General features: G+C 53.5%; 7 protein-coding genes across 7 annotated transcripts; 3 read left to right on the plus strand and 4 right to left on the minus strand.

Moving 5' to 3' along the window:
- Positions 1-1381: 1381 nt before the first annotated feature.
- M421DRAFT_425949 (DNase I-like protein) lies at positions 1382-3627 on the minus strand. The gene is made up of 3 exons (XM_033594249.1): positions 2568-3627; positions 2005-2474; positions 1382-1810 (listed from the first exon to the last, which is right to left on the minus strand). Exons 1-3 carry the CDS (start codon positions 3607-3609, stop codon positions 1493-1495), a joined length of 1830 nt encoding a protein of 609 aa, XP_033443542.1. The 5' UTR covers positions 3610-3627; the 3' UTR covers positions 1382-1492.
- Positions 3628-4726: 1099 nt separating this feature from the next.
- On the plus strand, positions 4727-6513 carry M421DRAFT_327920 (uncharacterized protein). Its single transcript, XM_033589352.1, has 2 exons — positions 4727-4940; positions 4988-6513. Exons 1-2 carry the CDS (start codon positions 4780-4782, stop codon positions 6387-6389), a joined length of 1563 nt encoding a protein of 520 aa, XP_033443543.1. The 5' UTR covers positions 4727-4779; the 3' UTR covers positions 6390-6513.
- A 4031-nt stretch (positions 6514-10544) lies between these two features.
- Positions 10545-12415, minus strand: M421DRAFT_9801 (glycoside hydrolase family 16 protein; the record flags this gene model as incomplete). The annotated part of the gene is made up of 2 exons (XM_033598568.1): positions 10545-10610; positions 10661-12415. 2 exons carry the CDS (start codon positions 12413-12415, stop codon positions 10545-10547), a joined length of 1821 nt encoding a protein of 606 aa, XP_033443544.1.
- A 1707-nt stretch (positions 12416-14122) lies between these two features.
- Positions 14123-14963, minus strand: M421DRAFT_104525 (thiamine pyrophosphokinase; the record flags this gene model as incomplete). Its single annotated transcript, XM_033587033.1, has 2 exons — positions 14123-14677; positions 14730-14963. 2 exons carry the CDS (start codon positions 14961-14963, stop codon positions 14123-14125), a joined length of 789 nt encoding a protein of 262 aa, XP_033443545.1.
- Positions 14964-17361: 2398 nt separating this feature from the next.
- On the plus strand, positions 17362-18111 carry M421DRAFT_9803 (uncharacterized protein; the record flags this gene model as incomplete). Its single annotated transcript, XM_033598572.1, has 1 exon — positions 17362-18111. One exon carries the CDS (start codon positions 17362-17364, stop codon positions 18109-18111), a length of 750 nt encoding a protein of 249 aa, XP_033443546.1.
- Positions 18112-18755: 644 nt separating this feature from the next.
- M421DRAFT_75667 (phosphoglycerate mutase-like protein) lies at positions 18756-20189 on the plus strand (the record flags this gene model as incomplete). The annotated part of the gene is made up of 2 exons (XM_033597153.1): positions 18756-19850; positions 19902-20189. The coding sequence occupies 2 exons, from the start codon at positions 18756-18758 to the stop codon at positions 20187-20189; spliced, it is 1383 nt and encodes a 460-aa protein (XP_033443547.1).
- Positions 20190-20700: 511 nt separating this feature from the next.
- Positions 20701-26539, minus strand: M421DRAFT_425954 (glycosyltransferase family 2 protein). Its single transcript, XM_033594250.1, has 3 exons — positions 25938-26539; positions 22245-25874; positions 20701-22198 (listed from the first exon to the last, which is right to left on the minus strand). Exons 1-3 carry the CDS (start codon positions 26228-26230, stop codon positions 20821-20823), a joined length of 5301 nt encoding a protein of 1766 aa, XP_033443548.1. The 5' UTR covers positions 26231-26539; the 3' UTR covers positions 20701-20820.
- Between the last annotated feature and the right edge of the window lie 951 nt (positions 26540-27490).

Genomic DNA, 27490 nt, shown 5'->3' on the forward strand with positions numbered 1-27490 from the left:
GGCCTTTGCCCTAGCCCCAGCCTATTCCGCTACCGGGAGCCTAGCCATGCTTAGCACAATTGGGTAAGGTCCGCGGCAGGGGCTCACACAAAGCCACCGCTGACGGACGCCCAGTGCACGCAGGCGAGCAGCAACATCGGATAAAAGGAGTATTGCTGCGCTGCGATTCGCTCGCAAATCGGCCATGGCGCCTGTGCCAGCGGGACCAAGGGAACGCTGATCCGCGGCTGCTCAAACATGTCGCCTGTCTGGCGTTGGGAACAGCAATTACCCACCCCTGCTGCCATCCTTACACTGCCAACGCGTACGACTGCGCGTGTCCCAGGGTACCTACCTGCTTGATGCAACAATCGCGCGGTTAGCATGGTACACTATCAGCAATTAAGTGTAACATGAGCGCGTCCGAACCTGGGCTGCGGAATCGTTGTTGCACCACTCACCACCGACGGCCAAGAATATCCCACACGTGGCCGCCCGCCAGCCTTGGTATTCAGTTGAGTCTGCTTACCACCAATTGCGCATCTTCTATGCTACTCTGCATTCTCTGTGTTGACTTTCATAGACCATCGGTTTGTCATTGTTGCGCTGCCCCGAGCCAGCCCTTCCCGATCCACTGCCTTCCACTTTGCCAAGACAAAGGTCCTTAGACTCAACCACTAGTTAAACTACAGATCCAAGCCCTCTTCCGCAACCAAGATACCGATTTAGGCTCCAAGGCGCCGATTAGTGCGGCTTTGCAGTGCACCAGCCGATCCACCATGTGCTGGTGGCATAGCCAAGGCGCCTTGTCGCGTGGTGAAGCGATTTGGATGCACGCAATCGTGACAGTTCATTGTCTGTCGCCAAGTAGTACGCTGCTGTCCGCTCGGCCGGTTGACCGCTAAGTGATCAGCGAGCGTTAGACGTCTACGAGAACCCAGTGCCAGGTGTCTGGATCTGTAGTCACCGTTATTGTCGAGTCTAAGCTTGCGATCTATTGTCGCAGATGTGATAGCTTGAACACAAGCAGATCTGGATGCGTCTGGTTCAGAATTGGTAAAGCATGCAGGCGACATGAAGCTAGGTAAGCATTCCGGAGGGGTGTCAATCCTTTTCGATCACCGATTGCCCTGCGCGCCTACCTTATGAGCACAGGGCAGCCCTAATCCGCCACGAACTTGTTGGTGCTGCACGCCTACCCCAGTTTCTGCCCTTCCGAGATGACTGAAACCGAAACAGAGGTCCATCCGCGCGCACTGTCTCTGGGGTAAAAAGGTCTGACTGTGCCGCAATCTCGCAAGATTGTGTGATTGCTGCGGGACAAGTGAGAGATGCCGCTGAGGACGTGTTAAACGCAAGGGCATGCACACATGGATGGTCTTTGCCTTTTGCGCACGGTAAGGCGTCCTTCAATATTCGTGATATGTTTGTTGTTAGCTTCATGTGCGATGTTCTTATTGTGTCTATCCTGCTGTTGAACAGTGGCGTACGCTGTGCCTCCAGCCTGTACAAACTACACACACACGTCCATACGTGCCACACTGGGGTCATGGTCGGACACCTGTTCGTCGTACGAAACCCACGTCGTCAGATGGACATGCTCGTACTTTGCCTTGCTGGTCAGGCTGGGTGAGATAAACATGTGGTCCAGCTGCTGCGCATTCATGTCGAACAGATACGTGTAGCGCTCCAACTCATCGATGCCGGCGACAGCGTCCATGTCCTTCAGTCCTGATACGGACACGTACTGCTTCATCGGCTCGACGAAGGTGAACTCGTTGAAGTCGCCGGCTGTGATGATACGGGCGTTCTTGTCTTTGCTGAGGATTTCCTGCGCGAGGCGTTAGCGAAGATATGATAGATGGACCGAGAAGGGATGTGCTAGAGGAGCGTCCTTTCATGCGGATGGTGGCGTCGAGTACTACCGCGGCTGACACGATGCATCAAGCACTCTGCAGCCTCTCCGCAAAGTGCGGGATTGAGTTCTCTTGGGATCGTCTGAGACTCTAGGATTCTGCAACTCACCTTGACAAAGTTCGCCGTCAGTGTCGACTGCTCCAGTCTCTTATCCACACCTCCGTTGACAGGAGGTCGCGCATCCCCCATGATGCTGCTGCTCCCTCCCTTGGAGCCAAAATGCACGTTGATGGTGAAGAAGTTGCCCGAGCTGACGCCCTTTTTGCCAATGACTTCCCACTGTGCGACGAGCGGCTTGCGGCTCGATGTCCAGGCCGCGCTCGCAGGCTCGATGCGGCCAGGGTTAAAGCTGAGCGCAGGGCCGTTGATGACCTCGGTCTTGTTGAGAGAGCCGCCTGGATTGGGCTTGTAGAGACGCACAAGCGACGGCTTGTACAGATACGCGACGCGGATGTTGCCTCCGGGCGCGCCTCCGTCTTGGTTGTTCACGGGAGCGATGTCGACGAAGGTGTAGTTCGGACCTCCGGCGGCGCTGATAGCCTTGGTAAGGGTGGTCAGGGTAAGGTTTGCGGACACGACTGGGCGATTTTAGTGTAAGGTACAAACAGACATGTAGGTGCTGTCGGCAGCGCAGCGCGGTGGAACGGATTCGGCTTCGGTTATTGACCTACCTGCATTGTTTGTCGCACCGTTATCGTCCTGGACTTCCTGGATGAACACGACATCCGGGCTCTTCAGGTAATCGACAATCTGCTCGGCGACATGAGGCAGATGCGAGGATGTTGGCGCCAGGTTCTCGACATTGTATGCGCCGAAGGTGATGCCGCCGCAGTCGTTCTTCGATTCCAGCTTCGTGGGCTTGGGTGTCAAGGGCTCCTTCGAACCAGTGACTTTCAGAGCAGTTGAGGGCAAGATGCGGTAGTAACCGAATGCGTAGGTGACTACGCCGGTGATCTCTTCGAGACTGTCGCCCATACGAGTCTCGGTGGGGTTATTGGTGCCATCGAGCGGTGTGCCGACGATGATGGCTTCTGGGTTGGCGTCTTTATCGGTCATGGTGAGACCGTCGCGATCGTTGTTTCCGGTGGCCTTCCAGCTTCCAGCAACCCAGGTATCACCGTACTGGTTCGGTTTTGTGAGCGCCCTCGCCTTCTTGACTGTGACCAGCTCGCCACTCAAGCTCTCCCAGAAGTCGAGTCCAAACTTCTTTGGCTCGAGAGTAGGATTCGCAACGCTGATTTGGGACTTGTTGTTCGGCACCGCGAAGACGTCACCTCCATCCAGGCTGCTGTACTGCTCTGTAGGCGGGTTGCCAGTGTCTTTTCCAATGACAAGCGGTGTCACTTTATTGCCCTTGCTGATAACTTTTTCAAGGACCGGAATTGTGATCTCCGTCAGGTAGATGTAGTCTTTGCTGCTGCGGTACTCTGTCACCTTTCCTCCTAGGGTGATGGCATCGCCCACAGTCAAGTTGGCACCAAACGTACTACCATAAACGTAAACGGATTCAGAGGTACGCTCGTCGCGGTCAGGCGTTGTCGAACGGATCCAGAGACCCGCAGGTCCCTTCGCAATAATCACACCGGTCACGTTAGACACAGTCTGGTCCTTGAGGGGCGACAGGTAACTGTTGCCGTTGATCTCAGCGATTGTCGTTGCAGAGGAGACCACGAGGGAGGCCGCGAGGGCAAACAGACGCGTGAGAGGAGCCATTGAGTCGATGCGCTTCGTCCACGAACACGCTGATCTGCAGCGAGCAGCTCTTGCTCTTATACAAGGCCTGCTCCACGGTCACTATCCACGGCCACCTGTAGAGCCCCTGCCCAGGAACCAGGATTGGAGCGCACATTGCCATGTGGGGCTCGCACGCTTGCCTTGTTACTGGCATCTACACCGCGCATTTAGCTGATTTCCTATGATAGCAGGAGATGATCAGTTTTCGAAGTCGCGCGAAGCTGTCCGCTGCTTGGCACTGAGGCGCGCGTCGACGCGTGCTGGGTCTGATAGGTCAGGAGATGCCGCGGAATCCGCCCAATGTAGAAGGTGGGTGGAAGTGGAGATTGGGCGGCGACTACCGGAGCAGTGGCTGATGGATACCTCCTATCATCCAAAGATATGGGCGAGATAACACACGTGTGCTCGAGAGGTAGTCTTGAGACATGCGACGTTCAGGGGAGAGTTGATGCAGATTGATGTTGTGGCTGAAGGTACAGACGAGCCACCAATCACAGCGGCGCACGTGAGGGCTGGGAGTTGTCAGGTTGTTTTGTGGTCCTCATCGCGTGGCCTCCTCATCTTCACTGCTTTGTTGAACTTATGCAAATATTCAATCCAACTTGCGGGCTTCCTTCAGCACGAAAGCCTGTGTCGAAACGGATGTGCGGGATGGGATAGTGGCCGAGTGGTCAAGCGCATTCCAAAGCCGATCACAAAGTGGCAGTTCGAATTTAACATCACTCTTTTGTATTGTGAGACCTTCACGAATGTACTCAGGAACACTGTGCGTGAACGTAGCAGAGTGTTTTGAAGACCAAACAGGCTACAGCTTGCATATTATGGACAGCGTACAGCTGTTGCTAGGCGAATTCGACTGACATCATCGCTGCTCGCGCCCTCACTTCCACCAATCGTTCAACTGGAAGATCACCACAATGCGACCATCACGGCTGTGCATACCGCTAATAGCAAGCCGAAGCCCGTTGTGGTCTGTCTGCAGTGATCACTCTGATGGTTCCCCTCTCTCCGCGTGCCTTCACATCAACAAATATGGCCTGCCAAGCCTAACTCGAAAGGGTGGCAACTCGTGCAGCAATCACGATCGCACAGGACACTTCTCCCTCCATATCGCACACAAATCGACGACCATCACACCGTGAATACAATATGCTTCCACCCAAAGCAGATGACACCTTGCACAACACGCGCTCAATTGACAACTCGACGAACGACAATGACGCCACTCAGCACCTAGCTGACCAATATAGTCATCTGCCACTCAGATCACGGATATGGGAAGATCTGAAATTTTCCTTTCATCGAGATGCGCAAGTCCGTGCTCCGTCGTGAATCTCACAGGCTAACATAATGCCAGCTACACCGGGGCGCTGCTCTTCAACCTATGCGCTTTCGTGCTACCAGCTCTATACGGTACACTCTCGAAGCTTTGGGTAGCCAACATAGACTCATCCATGGTCGTCACCACCGATATCTACACATACATCGGTGTTGTCGCTGAAGTCCTCAATGAAGGATTGCCACGTGCTTCGTACCTGGTCATTGGCGACAAGACGAGTCGCACCTTCCGCGAGAGAGTTCAGCTTACCCATACCCTGATCTTTTTTCAGTCGATTGTGGGCTTCATTATGAGTCTTGGCTTCGTCTGCGGTGCCTCTACGTTTGCCAAAGGCTTTGTGCCAGCAGAAGTGCGAGAAGTGAGCGTGACCTACGTCCGCATATCTGCTTTCTCCGCCTTCAGCTCTGCAGTCGAGTACGCAGTGAATACCTCCACACGTGCACTTGACAAGCCAGATGTATCGCTTGTCATCAGCTCGGTCAAATTTGCTGTTAATATCATCCTGGACTTGATAATCATCTCTAAATTCCACGTAGGTGGCATCACACCCACGGTCAACATGCAAGCCGGCATCTCACTAGCGTGCAATGTTGCTTCGGCATTTGCGGGTCTGGCTTACTTCGTCTACACTACGAAATACAGCAACTGGTCTGCCATACACCAAGACACATCTCATACCAGCCTCCGACCTTCTCTGCCAGCTCTGTGCACATTGCTCAAGCCTGGCTTCATCTTCGTCACCGAGTCTGCGATCCGCAATGCGCTCTACTTATGGCTAGTGCACGGTATTGTTGGTCTCGGCAGTGACTATGCAACTGCGTGGGGTGTCTTCTCCACAATTCGATGGGGTCTCATTATGGTTCCAGTATCAGCGCTGGAAGCGACTGCTCTGACATTCGTTGGCCACTCCTGGGGATACATACGCGCCAAGATTGGGGACCTTGACTCTTCTGTTCGACCTCGATTGTCCAAATACCAGGTCTGGTGCATTATTCGTTGGGCCTTCTACTCTGCGGCCATCGTCCTCATCTTCGAGATCCCGCTCTGTCTTCTCATGTCTTTCCTCGGCGCACGACCCTTCGCCCACTACCTTTCAGGGTCTGACGAAGTGTCTAAGATCGCGGCACGTATGTGGCGCACTATTGACTGGTGCTACATCATGTACGGCGTCTCGACACAGCTTGCTGCCATATTGGTATCAACCCGACCCAAGTGGTACTTGTATCAGTCGCTTGCTTCGAATATACTCTACGTACTGCCTTGGGCAATTGTGTGTCAAGTCATGGTCATGAACTTGGGAGATGCATGGACTTATCATAGCCTGGTATTTGGAGGCAGTCTTGTGTTCTCATTCTTCACGATCATCGCTGTTATCGGAGTGTGGGCTTTGAGGCAGGTGAGAGGAAAGATGATGATATAACACTATATCCTGGAAGTCTTCCGGTGACTCCCGCACCGGCAATCAATCAAGAGCCAGACCATGATAAAGCAAACGTCTTATTGTAAGTCATTGTTACTGTACAATACTCAAAGAAATGTTCGATGCAACGTGTGAACTGAAGACCCAACATCTCGTGCTAGGTCGCGTTGGAGGAATTCACTCCCAGGAGTGATATCGATGCATAAATTACACTTGCCCTTTAGAACGACGCCGGATGAGTTTAGCCGCAAACTGCTGATGAGTCAAAGTCCCTCAATTCAAGAACGTCGGAGTTCCTTGGCGAGTTCTGATCCAGGAAAGGAGATATCTTTCCCTACTTTACATCTCCACGCCTTTCAATCTGTCGTATCGGCTCATAGGGGTGTTCTTTGCAGGTATCTGATCAGTAGTCCGTTTTCCCTTACGGTTGTGTAGCCCAGGATCACCGATGATGGAGCTTCCAGCTAATATCTCTCGTCAACGTATATTTTATAGTTCTTCTGCAACACCGTTGCACCATTTTTACAGTTACGAACCCATGATGATGTTTCAAGGTAGGTTTAAATTCTGTTTCTGACGCTGAAACTTCGCGAACTTGCCAACACTAAACAGCTGAGCTTTTGCTCAAGTCTTGAACCCTTAGAAACTCTTATGGTACTCAGCAGAAGTCGATGATTCAAAACACATGTCCATCATTAATTTTGACAGAGTCAAGCGTTCGTATGGTAATAGGCAACTATATGAGACGGTGACTAAGTCGAAACTAGATTTGCCGCATTCTGGCTCTAGCTTTCGATCTGGGTTGACTACATAGCAGCACAAATCATGGCACCATCCCGCAGAGTAGGTATACAGCTTCTATAGAGCACCAAAGTCAAAAAGACGGGTACAAGGAATTTCCATTGATGTTCATGGAAGTTAAAGATCGTCTCTTCTGTCCAAATTCGATTGCTCCGTGTGCCCTTCTTGCGTCGCGCACGACCCTTCAACGTTGCAAGAGTGTGCGGCTCGTCACCCAGAGATGTTGGGTCCTCGACGGGTAATCTGCTGTCATTGAAATTGTTGTCTGGGAATAAAATCATCGCTTTCACTAGCGGTTTCAGCTGTGTAAACGCTGTGGTGGCAAAAACGATTCTGGCATCCTTCAGGATGAAAGGGATTAGGTCGTCCGGTATCTCATCTGGCTCCTCAATCTTCAGTACTGCCACGAGTGCTTTTCTGCTGATGATGTGTTCAAAGTCGCCCCGAGGCACGAAAGAATAAGGTGTCTTAGCAAACTTGCTCCTTACCAACTTCCTCGTCAGAATGCCGCCCAATGACTCTAGTTCCTCATCTGAGGAACTATCTGGCTCGGACAAGATCATTGTGACAAAGCCCAGTGCTTGAGTCAATTTCAGCAAAGGCTGCTGGAAATATAAGAGCGCGCCTTATTTATCGGTATGCTTGTCCTTGAGTCCATGACGGCTTCTTGCACCAGCTAGGAGTACTGAATGGTCCCTAGCAGGGTATCCTAGCGATGTATACCCATCACCTCAATCCTCCCCTCGTCAAAATCTCCAGCGTCGAAGTTCACGAGCGAATGGGTGTCCAGCAAGCCAGGACAGGACAAACGTCGCTCCAGTGCAGCGCCTGAAGACTATAATAGACTACTTAGCAGGGCCAAGTACGGAGAAAATTATTGCCAGATCTGTGGTTCCTTCGGTGGCGCTCCCAGGGCGGACAACACTTGTGCATGGCTCAAAACTGTCACCGCAATTGGAGGTCGGGTACGGTAGTATGTTTCAGCAGAAGACAGCACCTGCTACCGTACAACGGCATCCTCAGAACGGGAGGTCATCTACTACAAGCAAGCCTCTGTCCTTATTTCTCCCAGAGCATTTGCCCTTGCGTCGCGAGCACAATGGAACTGCTCAAAAACCTCTCAAATACCGCCCATTCAAAGCTATCGAAGCATCCCACAAGATGCGTAATGAGTTCATTCCAGAATCCGAGATCTCTACTCTGTTGACACAAGCCACAGTAACAGCGGAGATTTCAAAGCATGACCATTCACTGCGCAACCGCATCAGAAGGTCGAATGCTGACCTCGAAAAACGTGCACAAACCATATGCGGTATTCCATCCGAAACGGCAACTACCAATTACCGCAAGGTGTTCGCCATCCTCTTACTCATCAATCGACCTCACCGAATCTTGACGTTCATCCATAACAAAGTCTCCGACTCAGACCTCCCACTTGTCAAGGCTCCGTGGAGTAGACTTAGATCCAGCAAAGATCCTTCTGCATTCGTCTCATGCTTGACATGGAAAGATCGTACCATTTCCGAATTCGAAAAACGCCAGTGGCTCGTTTTAGCCCCGTCGTTCAACCCTTGCAGGTCGGATTGTGTGCCGCACCTCACTCTACCATCTGAGGTACATCTACCGTTCATCTGCCAGAAGCGATTACCCCGGGCAGGTGGTTCGTGCCAAATTTACAAGGTCCACATCCATTCGTCTCACCACAATTTTGACACAAGTCAAGTGAGTCAACAACCCTTTGCGAAGTGTCGCACACACTGACCCAGGGTATCATGTCAGATAGTTTGCGGGACTTTTGCGGTCAAAGAGATTTAGTCTAGTACGAAGAAGGACTTCAATCAAGAGGTTGACATATTGAAAAAGCTCAGTAGCTATCACAAACACGAGCATCTCATCACGCTCTTAGCGACATATGAGTAATACTGGAAGTTTCACTTGATCTTCCCATATGCCCCAAAAGACCTAGAACCTTATTGGAAAGACAAAGAGGTCAATACTGACAGAAACGATGAAGTGACTATGTGGATGATCAAACAATGTCAGGGACTTGCAGAGGGACTCTCGGCTATACATCGCTACCGCACGTACTCCTTGAAAACCTCGCTTGCCACGGACTCCAACGAAGCGAACAGTGCAAGCTTTGCTAATGCATCGGATGCAAATCCAGGCCTGAGGAGGCTCTTTGGCCGACATGGCGACATCAAACCGCAAACATTCTTTGGTTTCCAGGAAATAGATATGGTACTTTAAAAATCACTGATTTCGGACTCACTCGCTTCAGCGCAGAGAACAAAGGACCCAAGAGGATAAGATGTTTTGTTCCCAATTCACCTACATACCGTTCACCAGAATGTGACTTGCCCAATGGGCCACTCAGCACTTTGTGCGATATGTGGGCACTTAGATGTGTGTATCTCATCTTCGTGACCTGGTACCTAGATGGCTTCAAAGACGTAAAGGCTTTCGCATATGCACGCCTAATTGAAGACGAGTACTGGGAAAACATATCTACGGACTCTTTCTTCGTCATTACAGGGAAAAAATCAGGGACCCCACGTGCGAAGGTAAAGCCCTCAGTGGCCGAAGTGGGTTGCACCTTACACAGCATACTGGTTCGAGTAGAGCGCTGAACAGGACAGCAAATCAATACCACTAAAGCCCGTGAAGACTGTCCTAAAGCGCTCAAAGATCTTGTAGACGTCGTTGAGCAGCAGATGCTAGTCGTGTATCGATACCAACGTGGCACCCATGTGAGCACGTCTGGACAAGTCACGGATCAGGAAGGCTCAGCTCAACGGACCTGGTCTCAAATGAGCTCTAGTACTATATCGCAGGAGCTGGGCAACATACAGCAAAGACTCAACAAGACATGCTTATTGGACGCTGAGCCGTGATGATAGCTTCCCACACTTGCAAACAATGTTGCAAGACATTCAAAAGTACTGCAATGCAAAATGGCATATCTCGCGCACTTTACACATCTTGTAACACAATGTAAATTTGATGTTGTGAGGCTTCGCAACGTGCCCGAACGACCCATAACCGACCTGTTAGTGTCAACCGCCATGATCTGCAACACAACGCGCCCTGAACTCTACAAGTGGTGACGGAAATTACGTGTTAGAGTTACTTATGACTTACTCCATAGGCACTACATTGTGCTATCGTATATGTGATACCACTCATGCAGATTACGCAGAATCTGCTTGCTTGGCGCTATCGCAATTTGCCACTTTCACGAACGCAATGACGCCCTCATTATGTATAGCCATCCATCTACAGTGCATCACATACACCGGCTGAAACGCGCGAATCGTGAAGACCGTCTCGAAGTCCTGTGCGCCTAAGCTGTGTTTACTTCGCATTACAGTCACTGTTGAGTTTATGCTTCGGCCACATGTGGCCCGTCTGATCCCAGCGCTACGTTGCATTAGCCTCTGCGAACCCGCCATATATAAGTGCTGACTTACAGTAAAGTTGGGATTTGTATAAGCATTCATATGCTTTTTGATATACTTCGTCGTCTCAAAGCCCGGCGGGTCACATGTAACCAGCTTCTCCTCATCCTTCTTCTGGTACCACCTGACATAATCTACCCGCATCACGGCGGGGAACTTCATGTGCTCCCAGTCAATCCAGGTCCAGGAGTTACTGATGCCCAGGTTGAGGATGAGACTCATGGGCTCCTCGGATATCTGGCGGGCTTGGATGTTGCCATTGGGACCAATCGCGCGGCCATCCATCATGAACATCATTTGGTCGCCGACTTGCCAGCTGATGTAGGCATCTTTACCTTCGCCGGGGACATACTCGAAGGAGTAGCGCTGGTAGGCTTGGCCGTCAAACCAGTCTTTGTTCAGATTAGTGGTCGCCGAGATGGCCTGTTGGTAGGGACCGCCGGTGTAGCCGTTGTACCAGCTTTGGCTGTAGTCAGGGAAGGCGGTATAGTTGTAGTTGGGGTACCAGTACACATCGAAAGGCGCGACTTGGAAGGACTGCGTTGCAATGGGCATATTGTGTGGTGGGTACGTCGCGCCAACTTCAATGATGTCGATTTCAGGCGCGCCACGGCCGGTGCCAGGGGTGGGGTGATCTTCGCCTTTGCAGGTGCAGGAATTGAGGCGTTGGCCAGGGAGATTCGAAAGACCGTCAGAAGAGGACTGGTTAGGTGTGATGCCGACATCGCAGGCCTGGTAGGTGTACGGCCACATGCCATCGGTAGTCGAGAGGTAGCCCGGTCTTCCCAGGTTGCCCATCGTCCATGCCCCAGGCCACATGCCCGGTACACCAGCTGGTCCAGGCAGCGAAATCGAAACCTCAAAGATGCCGCCCTTGAAGCAAAGGTGGTTCCAGCTGTTGAGCATACCAGACCGGAAGTTCAGACCATGGTTCGGAAATTGATCTAGGCGTAGCTCCAGTGTACCCTCCCAGGTAGTCACTGCATCCGGGTCATACCACTCCAGGTCCCTTGTGGCTCCGTACCAGATGTCAGGAGCAAAGAAGTAGGGATCGTCGCCTTCGTAGAATGTGCGGTTGTTGTCGTTGAACTCATCGCTGAAGACCAACTCGTATTCGTCGCCGAACTGACCCTTCTTTTTCAAGGCGCTCTGAGGCGTATCTCGGTCGATGAGGCCGTGCCGCATGTTCTGGAGCAACGGATAATCCTTACTGTTGACGATTGCCCAAGGCTCTGGTTTGGGGTAGTGCGACATCTGGTCGAGTGGCGTCGAATATATCGAGTTGTAGTTCGTAAGGCCCAAAGCCGACAGGATGGGCAGACCAAAGAAAATCATGGAAAGTCCAATTATCATCATGAACAAGCCTATGGTTGAAGCTACGTTTTCTTTCGAGAAGTGCTCCTTGAACTTTGTCTTGTATTTGATGTCGTCGTCAGGTTGCGGCATGTGCATGTCATCGTCTGACTCGTCTTCATCGCCTATCAGCGGCCAAGTTGCCGTGCCCTTCTCATCATATGGCGCAACGAGTCGATCATCGATTAGTGAAGCGTTCTTCTCCAAGTCGTACAGGATGTTAATCTTGGTCGTCGACGCAGTCGGTGTGAGATTCGGTGTCAGAAAAGGGTTCACGGGATAGACTGTAGCTATTGGTGTAGTCGTGCTAGAAGTCGGCGCTGACTGTGAAGCGAGCTTCTCGGAAGACGCGCTCCGTGCGCCAGCAAAGTAGGGGTTGAAGTATCGTGTATAGTCACTACCAAGATCTTGCATGGTCAGCGGGCTGCCGGTTGGGCGACCATTCACGGCCGTTAGATTTTGTGAGCTCTTGTATTGCGTTCGTAGCGGTTGTCGAGGCGGAGACCGTGGATATGGACGCCGTTGCGGCAGTGCGTCAAGCCCAAGTGCGGGCTGCTCTGAAGGTGTGACTGCATCTTCACTCGACTTTGACGCCTTTGACTCTCTTGATTTGATCGTTTCTTCACTGTTGGTAGAGGACCTTGCTGGCTTGGGTGAAGGTGAAGATGATGGTGAGCGCAAGCTTCGTCGCCGTTGGGTCTGGAACACTGGTCCTGAGGATGTCGACCCAGAGAGCGAACGCGTAACATTGTTTGGCACAGTCGCGTGCATCTGAAGAGGTTTCGCAGGTGGAGAGCCTGCTGCTTCTGTTTCCAAGGGACGCAACGATGATGCAGCTCTTCCAGCATTCAGATTGACACCTGATCGCCCTGCCCGCTCAATATCCCCTGTTTCCCGTGCCAGCGAACCCCGCGACGCGGGTCGCGACACGACCTTTTGCGGTGGGATCATCGTTACCACTATTTCATTCCTGAAGTTCGGCCCTTTCTTCCCCAAAAACAGTTCCCGACTCACACACCCCGCGATAGACAAGGGATGTTGCTTTCCTCAGGCGACCTCTGCACAATTGCCTGAACGCACTCGCAATTGCCTGAATCGATTGAGATGGAGTATGCGGTGTTCAAGACGTCCCACGGAGAGCTCCTTATTGGAAAGCTTAGACAGGGTGTGTAACCGGGGCACCACTGTTACACTGGAAGGGAGCGAGAGTCGTGGTGGTGTTTCTGCAGGTGCGCAGGTGCGTGATTGAGTAAGCGGAGGGGGAATTATTCCATCATATGTTGGGCCAGCGAGCGAGGTGAATACAGAAATAAGGCAGCAAGCAGAGCGCTCTTGTTGGGCTCATGATCTAGGAAGAACAAGGGAGTTGATAGTGAACCGAGTAACGGGTGAACGTGCTCTGCTTAGCCAATCAGCGTCCACTTCACTTTCACGAGAAAGTACAATGCGGCCGCATCAAGCGTAATCGAAATGAGTCGAAGCTCGTCTAGCATGATGCAGCACGAGCTTGCTGAATGCATGCACCAGTCCGAGGCTACCGTGCCGTACGTCTGGAAACTTTCGTGAATACGATGAGGAAATTGCATTGTGAGAGACTGATGTTGTCGCATCGACAACTCAAGGGTAACATGGTGGGCGTCGAGCCTCAGCAACGCTTGGTTTAAAGTTGCAGGTCCAGCGCAGAAGCGCCCATCCAGAGGACACCCTGTCAAACAGCAGTGCACGGACTCCCGCAATATCGAAAAACGACAATGCCCTAGGATCTTTTTCGTTGTGCAACAAGCCACGCTGATACTGATGAGCCGACCAGGCGAGTCTTGAGATGGCTGCAGATGCCGACCAGTCATCATTTCTTTCCCTAAGACCAGCTCCTCGTTGCCCCTTGCTGGTGCAGACCGCTGAGATACTAACTAGTAACCAGTTATCTCGGTCAATTGGCTGACTCGAATTCGAGTGTTATGAGTAACAGCCGAACGGTGTTTGACCTCAGAATAAGTTGTCGACCCTGTAGATAGATATATATCGCGTGTTTCGGCGCATGCGCCGTCGTGGTTGAGCGCGGAAGAGCCAACCGCTCGTTGGGAGCCTAACAAAGGTAATGCACATGAGCGTCGATCAATGTTACGGTATTTGATCCAGCGGCGCGCGTTCAATTGTGAACAATATAGGTCCGTCTGTCTCAACTTGTACTTCTTCAGCCTTGACATGATTGCTCGTACTGACTTGACCGCCTATCTGCGTGAACCAGTCCTTTACGTCCCACTCCAATCCGGCCGTGCTGATGGTCGCTGGGCCGTAGACGGGAACAAGACCCAAATTCTCAGTGAACAGGCCGCTTGACATGAGATTGCGAACAACGGTTCGTCTCCTCCTGAGGATGATCGAGAGACTCGACTCAGAGAACAGCCACAAGCGCAGGTTTGGGTGCTTCGTCTCTTCTCTGATCATCTCGTGCAGAAGTCCAAGGCCTTGGTCCACTCGACCTGCGAGAGTGCCCAGAATCAAAACGTCCTTTTGCAATGTTGCGTTGTCTCTTGCAGAGATCTTCGACATTGTCTTTCCAAAGTCTGTGCTGTACTGGTCACCGTCTCGTAGCACTTCGACACCGTGCGACTCATAGTACGTACGTACATCGTCGCGCAGGGAGTCGAGGTCACCATGAATGATACTTGGAAGCTATGAACGACTTAGCACTGCGTGTGCCGCTGGCGTATATTTGGCTGCTTACATATTGATCTCTCCGTGTTTCGAGAGCGCCTTTGAACATATCATGCAATCTGTTTGCACCACCATCTGCGCATATGCGATAGATACTATGTTTCCACAGACGCGAGAACGTAGCAAAGTTGGTGATAGGCTGGTTCAGAATGAGCAGATCTGGTGGATTCGATGATTTTTCAGGATGGTCGCCCTCGGCCAGAAAAATGGTCGGGTCGAGAAAAGAGACATCAGATGCACTCATACTTCCAAAACAAAACAAAAGATGGTGCGACCGAAGAGTGAAAGCAGGAGACGAAAGTGAGTGATGATGCAGGCACCGGTGGGATGGATGCGCGATGAGCCTGACGCCATTAGGCGAGACGCGCTAGACAAACGCGCTGCACGTGATCGACTTCATCACTCTTCCATTCACTCGTGTGCCATATTGTGCAATCTACTGATACTTTGAAACTGCTTTTCTGAAATCCGATCCACAGTGTCGCAATAAAGTGCGCGACCCTGGCACAGCCTTCTCACCTGCGTTGAAAATTCTGGCCTACGCGGTCACCGAAGACCAACTCCGAAACCCGTTCGACACCGGCGAAGTGGCTTTCAGGCATTGCAGCTTTCTCTGCAAAAGCTCTCGCCGCTCTCCAAAATTCTGGTATTATCCGGAAACGAGACAAGCGTCGTGTCCTGGGTTGACTTGCTGCGCCTGCGAGGATACTGGCGAAAGACTCTACGCCATGGCTTCACCTCAGAAACGCAAGTTACGAGGCTGTCATGTTGATATAGTTCTACCTGGAGGGAGTAACTTCGAGGCAGTTCAACTGCATTACGGCTCTTGCAGGCGATATACTGTAGAGCGGCTGTGTCAATCTTTGCACCGAACCGTCATTCCTTTCAACAGAAGCCTTGTTCACAGACTGATCACCTGCGCCTCAACGAGATCCTTGAGTTGAGACAAGAGTCGATCTTGAAGCTACTACACCAAGATACCCTACTGAGATCCCATCTCTCTCATACACCGACCTTACATGTGTCCCATGGCTCGAAATTCAGCGGATACGATCTGGAAGAGCTCCTACAACGGACATCCGCGTTTCATCTCAGATCAACGTAACATCACATTTTTATCCCGAGCCTGGTCGCAGAACTGGTCATCAGTAAGGCTGCAGTGTCTCTCAGTCATCCAACCGGACATGGCCTCTCGCCTACGTAATTCCCGAGGTACTGGCCAGTGGCTTGTCATTCAAACCTGGGCAGGCCCCATCATTGTGCGGGACCAAAATGGACCAATCTCACTGCGCCACTGTAACAGAGACCTGGCACACCACAATCAAGCTTCAGTTCTCTATCGAGCTTCACTTGTCAGGACGACGATAGGGTTCTAGCTGCAGGGATATTCCGGTCGTGGCGTCCGGAGACGAGCAGCAAAAGTGGGGTTCTGTCACCACGAATTGTCAGGCCCTAGCGGGACCACCACCACCACAGTCGCCTGAACTAGGAGATTATCACTCATACGTCGATATTTTTCCTCTCCATTTTGCAAGACTCCACTCTCAGACGTGCCACAAGTGCAGCAGATTCTTCGGTGACATGATCGCAACATAGTCTCGCTGCGGATATGTACATCTAATCCCTGTAACCGATCGATCGTGCACTGGCAAGTACAAGCCCTAAAGCCATACATTAACTCCGGCTTCGCACTACGGTTAAGCCTCGATTACCATTGATGCTTGCGCAGTACCTGTAAGCGTGCAGGACGCACCCCTGCCGATCCGGACTCTTGAAACCTGCACAGCTGCCTTCGAGTGCGTCTAGCATCGCGAATTGCTCACTGAGGTCGGGGATCTGTTCACACCAGGAGCACTTGTTTGCTCTAGAGCTAAGTCACAGACTGACTCGACAACACCTCCACCATTAGTGTTCATCACTTACTTACGGAACAGGCTATGCAGGTTTGTCGCCAGTGGGGTCTTGCATCATGTCGGCTCTTGAACCGGGCGGCCACCCCATTGACCGTGAAATCAGTGCCAAGCCCGACCGCAGCTTCGAAACATAATGTATATCAAAGTTGATACCCGGGTTTTCGAAATGACCTGCATCCAATACGGCTCAAACACACATTCGTTCACTGCTCTGCAACACAATAGTTGGTACCAGGAACTGGTTTCCCACACTTCAACTCACTTTCCTCAGAATACTTCTAAGCAATGTCATGTTCCTTGATGATGGGACAAGCAGCAAATATCAAGCCAGTACCATCGACTGCCTCATCAAATACCTCCTGCCCAGCAGCATTGACATTAACACCTCCAAATCCTTATGCAAGAGATCCATCAAGACGAGCAATAGCATGCGTTACTTGCGCAAAAGCGAAGACACGATGCGATAAAGCTGTGAGACGCCAAATTTACCTCCAAAGTAACATCTCCATGCTAATCACCTAACAGTTACCATCATGCTCCCGTTGCATTACTAAAGGCTTGAAGTGCGACCCGCGCTCCACTCGCCGCACAGCAGATAACAACCATCGCACCTTTCCCACCAAAAGACCTTTCGTAACACCGAAGCGCTTCCTTACCCCGGGCGTTTTACTCTCCTCGGACAGCTTTCCTTCGCCACGCAGCATCCCCTCAACGAGACCACGCAGCATCATGCGCGCACCCTCACACATCGACTTCCGCACCGCCGTCAAGATGAGCCAACAGACAGCTATCATATCCGGCGTGCCCAAACTCATGCCACTGCCCTCATATCAGAGTCAGATCATCGATGAGTGCTATTCGTACATACCAAGCCCTGAGCCAGAGCTGAGATACACGCCTGATATTGAGCAAGATGGCTTCCCGTGCTCGAGGGGAGGGACACCGCAGACACCTATCGATACGTTTGGCTTCAATGATCCATTTCCGTTTATTGAAAATCTGGAATACCTGGACGGCCAGCCGTGGTCTGGAGATGGCCTAGTACCTGTTGGTCTGGGATTTGAGGATATGCAAATGTTGATGCCAGACGATAGCTGGACAACACCAGAGCCTGGTCAGGTGGCGCAGGCGAACATGTTCGCACAGAATCCTGAGATGCAAGACAGCTTCGACACTTCGCTCGATACATTGTCTGCTGACTGGTCTGTCTTCCGAATGCCAACACAAGACGACAGTGTCCCTCCCTCGAAAGATGTCAACACTGGCCTTGACTCTGGGATTGTCATGCAGGGCGAGTGGACTCAGCCGCCACCGCCACGGCAAGACACGTTCGTCGACATGGGGAATCTGATCACATCGGCGCCGTATGTGCCGAAGATGCAAGTAATACCTGGCCACGCGCCGGTATGGGAAGACGTGTTCATGCCGAGTTCAACATCTTACGGATATGGGGCGTCGGAGCATTACCCTCGACTCTGAAAATATATTGGGGTAATCTAAGAAGAGATAAGAGACAGTCTGTGTTCTGATACCCATTACTACAACCATCGATAACGCTGTCAATCAACCACTAGTATGGCAACGTGCGTCCTGCCTTCGTACCTATGAAGAAAAAGATGCTTTCAGCGAAGAGCGTTCAGTAGTGCTATATGCGGTGCCGTATCTTGCATACTTCGTGATGAGAATACAGCTGCGCGCACTTTTAGACCACGGTGATGCGCTTGAAGATGGCCGTCAGGAGGACGCTACCGGTAGTTTGGCGCCTGCTTAAAAGGCAAGACGGACCGCGGCGACCACGCGTATCCTTGTCAACGAACATCACTCAACAGCACTCTCCCGATGAAACGCACAAAGACATGCACAACAACCGCGTAACCACCTTCCCGATGCCATTTATTTAAGGGCACATGGGTAACTCAATTTGAGCATTGAACAAGGCGCTAGATAACGGGCGCGCGGGACGTTCCTTCTTAGCTCGACGCGTTCCAGGTAGGAACAGGAAGTTGACGTCATGAAATACTTTGACTCAAAAAGAAAACGCATCGCTTGTTCCCTCCTTGGCTTGTTGCGGCAAGTCAATTGATTGATTGAGACGCCCTGTGTTATTGCGTGCCCTTCTCAGCATGTTTTCGAAGGCCCTCTTGCTGGCCACTCCGGCACTGGCACTCCCTGCGTACCTCAGTTCCCAGCAGCAGCAACCGATCCAGCCGCTCGATCACTCCCAGGGCTACCAATTCGATCCTCTCTTGCATCTGCCAGGCATCTCGCCGTACTTCGATGCTGTCGGCTTCGGTCTCGAGCACTCTGCACCCACGGGCTGCAATATCACCGCCGCTTCATACATTGTCCGCCACGGCGCCATCTACGCGAACGATGACGAGTATGAGGAGTTCATCAAGCCGTTCCTGTGGAAACTTGAGAAGCATCGTAATGGTCCGTGGTCAGGGCCATTAGCCTTCATGGCTAAGTGGCAGTCGCCTGTTCTCGAGGACAAGCTGGAGGATCTGACACCGTCTGGCGCTGTCGACGCTACCAACGTTGGCAAGCATCTGCTGGAGCGCTACCCAGACCTCGTACCAAAGACAAAGCGCATTCTCGCTGACAAGAAGTCGCGCACATACGACACGGCGGCGAACCTTGTCAAGGCTTTCCCTCAGGGCGAGGACATTGATATCGTGCGCGTCACTACCAATGCCAACGGCTCAATGGAGTCTCTCATTCCCCACAAGTCGTGTGAGAATTTCTCCAAGACGCCGGGCACAAAGGAGCAGGACAGGTTTATTGACATCTATGGCAAGAGCGTCGCAAAGCGCCTCCGACCCTTTATGCCCTTCGAGCTGTCGCCCTTCGATGTCGTCGGTCTCCAGCAGCTCTGCGGCTACGAGAGCGCTATCACCGGCAAGCGCTCTGAGATCTGCGCCGTCTTCACTGATGCTGAGTGGATGGCGTACGAGTACTCCTGGGACCTGAAGTACGCCTACATGGTCGGCCCCATGAACCCGCTCTCTCCCTACCTTGGGTTCCCTTGGTTGCAGACACAGTCTGAGCTTTTCCGCAACATACAGAAGCGCAACCACCCTGGTGACGCTTGGCCCGAGGACCAGCGCTTCTTCCTTGGCTTCACGCACCGCGAGGTCCCCCCTTTCATCGCGACTGCCCTCGGCCTCTTCAACTCCTCATCCGGAGCGACCGAGGAGTTCCCCACCGACCACATCAACGTAAGTCTACCCGCTACCCACCCACATCACGCACGCACTGACACTCGACAGTGGACACGAGCCTGGCGCATGGCCGACCTCATCCCATTCCTCGGCCACGTCGGTATGGAGCTGATGAGCTGCGAACGCGGCGCCGCCAGCGGTGATGGCCCCGGCGACTTCGTCCGCTTCATTGCCAACACAGCACCGCGGCCGATACCAGACTGCCAGGACGGACCTGGCGCGAGCTGTGGCTTTAAAGACTTCCGCAAGCTGATTGGGAAGGGCGCGAAGAAGCACAAGGACTTCCACAAGGTGTGCGACAAGAAGGGCGGAAAGGGGAAGGGCGAGCACGAGTAAATTTCCCGCATAGCGTGGGGCGTTTCGGTAGCATACCATTCGAGATCCGTAGAGCATGCTATTCATATGATTCCCGCCGCCGCTGTCGTGGGCGCGCTTCCAGCGTGCTGCGTCTTGCTCGCCTCGCAGCAAGTGTCAGGCAGGCGCAGTAGTCTTTCAACTACGTACATCTGCTCCCGCATCTGTCTTCCCACAGACCTCCGGCATCCTACCTTCACGACGACCTCCCTCGGCATGAAGCACGGTGCACCAGCTCACATCACCTCTGTGCTCGCACCGACCACCCGGAATCCCCGATTGAGCGGAAATCGAACAGTCGAGCTATCACGCCTCTTCGACCCAGCACACCGACCAGACAGCATGCTGTCACGACCGTGTACGCAGCACAATTGATAGCACACTGTTCGATTACTATGTACGTAGCTGTAGCGCCCTCAATAAGTGTACAATGGTGAAACTCCAACCCGCGAATGCTCCTGCAAACGCCTGTTTTCCTGTAATATGCGCCGGAAAAGGAGCGACGGTTGACTGAATAAAACGCGCGAAATGCAATACCAACACCTTGAACCAAGGCCCTCCCCCCCCCCTCCCACACACACACACACACGTGAGCGCGTCGTGGCCAACTGACTTAGCCCATCATCGCCAGCTCGTTGTCGATGCACTGGTTGAGGTAGATCTTGCGCTCGCCCGTGAGCTGCGTCTGCAGTCTCTGCTCCGCGAGGGCGACGAGCTGCTTCTTGGTCATCGAGTCGAGATCGCCCTCGCGTAGGCACGTGCGGACCACGTCCTGGATCGTCTGGTCGCTGGGGCCAGTCATCATGTTCTGGAAGTTGACCGTGCTGCCGGGGCGGCTCTGGCCGTAGCCCAGCGGGCTGCGTCCGCGGACCGGCGGCGTCGAAGCCATCAGGTTGTCCGACGACTGGAAGCCGCCGTGGCTGGGACGGTGGCCGTACGGACTGTCGCCGTAGGCGTCGCTCGCGTTACCCATGGACATGAGGCGGCTCTGGTGTGGGTTCTGGTTCTGGTTGGGGTGGTCCTGGTAGCGGGAGAGGTTGGAGTAGGTCGACTGGCGAGTCTGCATGCCCTGGTAGGGCCCGGGCGACTGTGGTGGCATGTGCGAGATGTGGTGCATGTTGGACATGATGGTCGATGCGGGCTTGACCGAGGAGTAGACGGATTGCATGTCGTTCATCTCGTACGTGTCGTCCTCGTACGCGCTGAACCCACCCTTCTCGGAGGTGTGGCCGGGAACGCCGCGGCGGCCGGGGAGCTCGTTGCGCTCTGCGTATTCGTCCCAGCGCATCATGGGGATGGACTTGGGATCGAAGCCCTCGTCTTCTGTGAGCACAGCCTTCTTCTGACCCTTCTCGCCAATAACGACACGGGTGTTACCCCACGAGAAATCGTCTTGCTTCCAGAAGGAATAGAGGGGCAGAGCCAAATTGAAGACGGGGAACGCCAGCAGGTAAATCAGCATCCATCCAATGTGTTGCCACTGGCGTTTGATGATGAAAATCAGAGCCTGGAGACCGTAGACACCTGCAAGCATGATGATTGAGATCATGGGGAATTGACCAGTACCAGAAGCAACCGTGTAGATCAGATAAACCAGGTAGGCACAGATGGAAGGGAGGGCGAGAGTACCGAACAGATCGATGAAGACGACAAAGCGCATAGAGAAACAACAGAAACCGCACAGATCACTGATGAACACGAGTTCAGCCAGGTTGTGGATAGTTGAGTTGATCCAGCGACGTCTCTGCGAAAGCAAAATACTCCATGTCTCGGGGGCAGCTGTTAAAGCATAGGCGTCAGGGATGAATTTATAGGACATGGACGGGAAATGCTTCGTCATCAAGGTCGTCAGGTAACGATCCTCACCGAGGGAGAGCAGGTTCTTCTTGTGCAGAGTGTCGACAACACAATCCGCGTAGTCCTTGATGATCTTGTCGGAAATGATGAGGGGCTTGCCCTTGTCAGCTGTTCGCAGGCGGTACATGCAGAAACTGATTTGATTAGCTGGGTTCCTATACAATAGAAACGTAGACTTACCATCCCGGCAAACAGGTGACACTACCGAACAAACTTTCGAAGGCCTTTGCGAGGTGATGGGAAATGTAGTACTCGTAAACCTGGATCATTGTCCACCAGGACTTCTCTTCGTTCTCCAGACTGGTTTCACCACAGATACCGGCAATCTTAGAGTCATTGGCGCAGCTTGCTACGAGTCGGTTGAGAGAGTCGGGTCTGACCATGGTATCCGCGTCGACCATGAGCATATATTCGTAGAGCTCAGGATCCACACCAATGATGTTGTTGATCTGGTGAAACATCTCCAATTCCAGAGGGTTCATCTGGGCGCGGTGATGGACGCGGTTGAGGAAGCTCATGAGCAGGATCTGCGAGTCACGCTTACCGCGATTACCGGGCTTGCTCTTGGACTGCTCGGACTCCTTGCCCATCTTAACGATGACGATGTATGGAACGACGTTGCCTTCAAACTCGTAAAGACCAGAGTAGACTTTGCCGTAATTGAGTTGCTGACTGCCTTCACCGACGGACCAGAAGGGAAGAGCAGGGGGATCAACCTTGGGGTCAACACCGAGAATATCAAGGACAATCTTGGGTGTAGGACGATCGTTACCACCACCAACAATCATACCGTCACACACCACACAGATAAGCTTGCGCTTGTTGTCGTAGGCAAGGGCTGTCAGTGAGTCAAGACCCTTTCGGATGTGCTCCTCTCCTTCTGTATAGGCGGGAACGTGGCAGATGACGAATTTGTCCTGGTTGACAGGGCGCTTGCGGGAACCAAGCTGCAGCGCAGCCAAGAACTTGACGACAATAACGGCACAGAGAATGATGGTGACTGCAAGAAGGATGTAGTCGTTGATCCGGCACTTGACAGTCTTGCGGAAATCAGTTTTACCGACGTAGAAGGTGTTCTTCAGACACTGGAGGTTGTAGGCTTGGGCGGTGGAATTGAGCTGGTTGGCGAATTCTTCCTTGAGGTTGGTTCCCGCGTTGCTCTTGACGAGGTCGACAAGTTTGTCGTCGAGGAAAGAGTACTCTGTGCCGTCGTTGTTGACATCCAGGGTCTTGAAGTAGTCTGTCAGGTCGTAGACATCATCGTCCATTGTGAACCACATGTGATTGTCGTCTTCGCCCTCCTTCTTGATCGTGTCACTGTCCCAGACAAGATCGCCCTTTCGCATCTCCTTCATAGCAGGTAGGAAGACGTTGGGGTACCAGTCCTCCTTCTTCAGGGCGGCACTGTCAGCCAAGTTGGTTTGCGTTCCAGACTTGTGAACACCAAGAGAGTTGGTGATGGTAGTGTTGGAAGTCAGGTACAGCTGTCGGTTACGAGTGGTATCAGAAATCAGGTTCGGGCAGGCAAGATATAGAGGCGGCATGATGTAAGGGTCCATGTCGAAACCAGCAAACTCGATCATGTTGGTCTTCGAAGCTTCGGTGTTCGAGTCACTGTGCTGCTTCTTCCAGAAGGATGACAGGTCGTACACTACACCGTGGTGACTGACGTAGTAGTCGTCCTGACCCTGGTGAGTGGACACTTCATCCTCGTTCCAGACCTTGTTCTTGTTGGGGCAGAGAAGCTTTCCGAAGGCGACGATGTAGAAGACAATGGTTGCGTTGAGCAAGAGAATCAAGAAGAAGAGAACAAGCTTCTCTCTCCATGCCATGCGGACATCGGGTCGTTTCATGCGTCCAATATACTTCAGGGCAGGGGATGGAAGCCAGAAAGTGCACACCCAGACGAAAGCGATCCACATGCGTCGAGTGGCTGTGATGGGCATCTCGGTGACCATGGAGTTGCCACCAGTCTCCGCATCGTAGTAGGTGACACCCTTGGTCTCGTCACCTTTAGCGCCGAGCCCGTAGTCACCAACTGTGGCCACGGGAACGGTGACAGTAGTCGGTGCAATAGACTTTGCATCTGCGGCGCGTGCCAGGCTGGGGGTGCTGGCAAAAGGATTCTGAACCTGCTGCTCCGGAAGTGGTGGGAAGAAGCCGCTGCCTGCCATGCTGGGAGCTGCTTGTGCAGGGTAGCCGCTCTCGAGGCCAGCAGCTCCAACCATGCCACCGAGCATGCCGGCGTTCATGCTCTGGTTTCCGTTCATCTGCTCGAGCTGGGACTCAGCCTCCCACCAGGTGCCCTCCCTCATCCAGATGCGCTCGTTGCCGACCACAACTTCGCCGTTGCTCCAGCCGCGCTGCAGTGTCCAGTTCTCGATGCCGTCCTTGCCGTCCATGCAGCCGAGAGCTGCGTAGCGCTCGTAAAATTCGTGCACATCGAAATCGGCTGTGAAGTCAAGGTAGCGGTTGCGGCGGTTCGCCCACTCTGGCAGGCGCCACTCACGCAGTTGGCGCGAGACAACACCGGCTTGCCAGGTGGAGTTGAGGTCTTGTGTGACGGAGGTGGGGATGACATCTGTGGGGTGGATCGCCAGCTGGAACCAAAGTCTGCTGCTGGCCACGGTCATGGGCAGGTCAAGGCGGTTGTGCTTGCCCAGGACGATGCCGCCCTGCGGTACAGGGTAGAGGATCTTCTTGATAAAGTTGCCCTCCTCGGCGTCGATAGCAATCTTCTCGAGAACAGTCTCGCGCCGCTCCAGCTCCGAGTCGTGCTCGCGAAGCGCAGCACCATCGATGCCAAGCTCGGCCTCGCTGGTCTGCACAGCGTCCCTCATGCTCTCAAGCACTGAGTTGCCAGCCGCTGCAATCTGCACACCATCGGCCTTCATCTCCGCGTTGATGCCTTCCGTGTCGTCGAAGACAGTGCGCAGAGCAATTGCCTTGGCGAGAGTGCGGTTTGGTACCTCGACGATTGTGACGTTGACCAGATCCATTCCGTCGACGTCCGAATCAGGTGTCATGACACCTGGCTGGCTGGCATCGCTGTCGCTCGAAGAGAACCCGGCACGGGCCTTCCTGATGTCATTCTTGATGGTGGCGTTGGCCTGTGTGAGCACGTAGTCGACAACAGCCTCGTAGATGCCGGCAATGGCGATTTCCCGGTCGTTGGAGCCCAACTGCTGCTTGAACATGTCGGGCGAGATGTCGAGGAGCGAGCCGCAGTCCTGGCATGCTGCGTCCAGCTTCTCCTCGTCCACAAAGTAGTCCAATGTGTTGCCCAGCTTCAGCAGTGCGGCCAGAGTGCTGATGACATCACGCAGCTTCTGCCCCTTGATGCCAATGGCCTTGAGGTTTGTGCGGAAGTCCTCGGCCGCGGCGGCGTCGTCGGCGTCGGGGAGGAACGAGGGAGGGTCGTAGGTGCCCGAGCGGTTGAGGAGCGCGTACTTGTCGAGGGACTGGATGTCGAGGATCTCTCTCTCCTGCTTGCTAGCGGAGCTCGAGTTCAGGTAGTAGAAGACGTCGAAAGCGCGGTAGCCAGTGTGGGCGGGGATCTGGAGAAGACCCTCCCTTGTGTCGAGTCCACCAGTGGAAAGCTTGATTTCAGCGCCCCTGCATTCGCCGAGGACGTCGATTGTGAAGACGGCGGCGAGCGCAGAGTAGCGTGGCGCGGACGGGTTTTGCGGCGTGACGCAGTGTGTAAAGGGCTTGAGTGCCTCGAGCGCGACGTAGAAGCTGTCGGGCAGGGACACTGGCAGCCCCGAGACTGCGGGGGCAAACAACGAAGGGGTCGCCTCGTGGAGGGAGCTGGGGGGGGAGGCAAGGTCAGCAGCTGCACAGGGGTCGTGGCTACATGCACGCGCGACTCACCTCAACACCAAGGTGCCGTCCTCGACTCGGCGACGGGCGTGCTCATATGTCTTGCGGACCAGATCGAGGTCCACGGTGCCGCCAATGCGGCCGTCCTCCATGGTCTTCGCATTGACCCACGTGTTGACGACCAGACTGGTGCTGGGCTCAAGGCTGTAGGGCTGCCCGGACTTGTAGCTCGAGTTGAGCAAGTTGAGGAGCGTCGTGGTCGACTGGGTCGTCGACTGGGCGGTCCGCTGGGGGTTCGTAGAGGCGGTCGAGTAGACGCTCATACGACTGTTGACGAACGACATGATGGCGACTGGGTGCAGGACGCCCCGTTCGTGGACGGTGTGTGCGAGAGACCCTCAAAGAAACGAGGTTCGCGGTCCCAGACCGTGCGTAGTGCAGTTGTAGTGTAGTTGTAGCGAGTGCCAGCAGCAATTGCGCTGTGTCTCCTGGCCCTCGATGGCTGGAATGGCGTTCAAGTGTCGCGGGTGCGCAGAAGCAGTTTCACTAGAGGCAACAAGGGATAGAATTAAACGATAGTGTAGTGAATGAGAAAGAAGAAGCACACACGCGCTCCACGGCAAGGCTCGTAGAACGCAGATACTACCGAAGAGTGGTTGTTTGTTGGCTCCCAGGCGACTTTCTCCATTCCTCAGGGCGCCGGGGAGCTGCGCTTCCGCCCGCTGAGGCATGGCGCCGCCGTATCGTTAGACTGGTTTAGGGCGTCCATGACCAGCACTCGCACCCTGGCCCTGCAGAGCTCGACGGCTCCTAAACCAGATCCGAGCGTCCGAACATGGATGGCAGGTCTTGCTCTCGTCGCCACTAGCAGAGCAGAGGCCCTCGTCCGATTTATCGATACGTGCGCTGCATCTGCTCCGTGGGCTAGAGAAAATCGGCTAAAAATAAAGGAGGCGGTAGCTTAGCTATTTTACCATTTACGCCAGCTGCGGCTCTGCGATGCGGCTGCCCAGCTCTCAACATTCACGCTCTATCGATATGACAGAAGGATTATCTAGCGATCATCCCCGCCCCAGCGCGGAGTACAGTGGGCTGCGGGAGGAGCAAGCCACGGTCATGAGTGTGCAAATCGCAATATCCCCCAGCCTTCCTTCATCTTGTCATCTAAATTGTCTCTTCACAATGCAGTGTTGCCCACCGCCGCCCGCTCAAACTGCAGCAATTTGGCAGCTTTCTCAAGCAGCCTGACGTCAGGGGTACCTAGGTGGTTGCTACCTCGGAACGCCGTTTCATGCGTGCTGTTCAATACGGATGCTCTCCACAGTGCCACTGCCGTATTGCCCCGTTACCTATTAAAATGCCCAGGTCATGCGCCCAGCCTCTGTGTGTGAGCATCCTTTTGTGTTGATTGTTTTCGCGGCAGAGGGGAGAGCGGCGACGCGCAATCGATACGCAGCTAGCGCGCATGAAAAGCGTTCAGCGTTGATCGCTACCCTTTCCCGGGCGCCAGGCGAGGTCGGCCGTTGGCTTTGGTGCAGAGGCGGGTCGGGGCAAGCCCGCAGCCTTGGGAGAGGACGACGTTTTGAGACAGAGTCCCACTCTCT

Source organism: Didymella exigua (genome assembly GCF_010094145.1).
Source record: "Didymella exigua CBS 183.55 unplaced genomic scaffold M421scaffold_52, whole genome shotgun sequence".
NCBI lineage: Eukaryota > Fungi > Ascomycota > Dothideomycetes > Pleosporales > Didymellaceae > Didymella > Didymella exigua.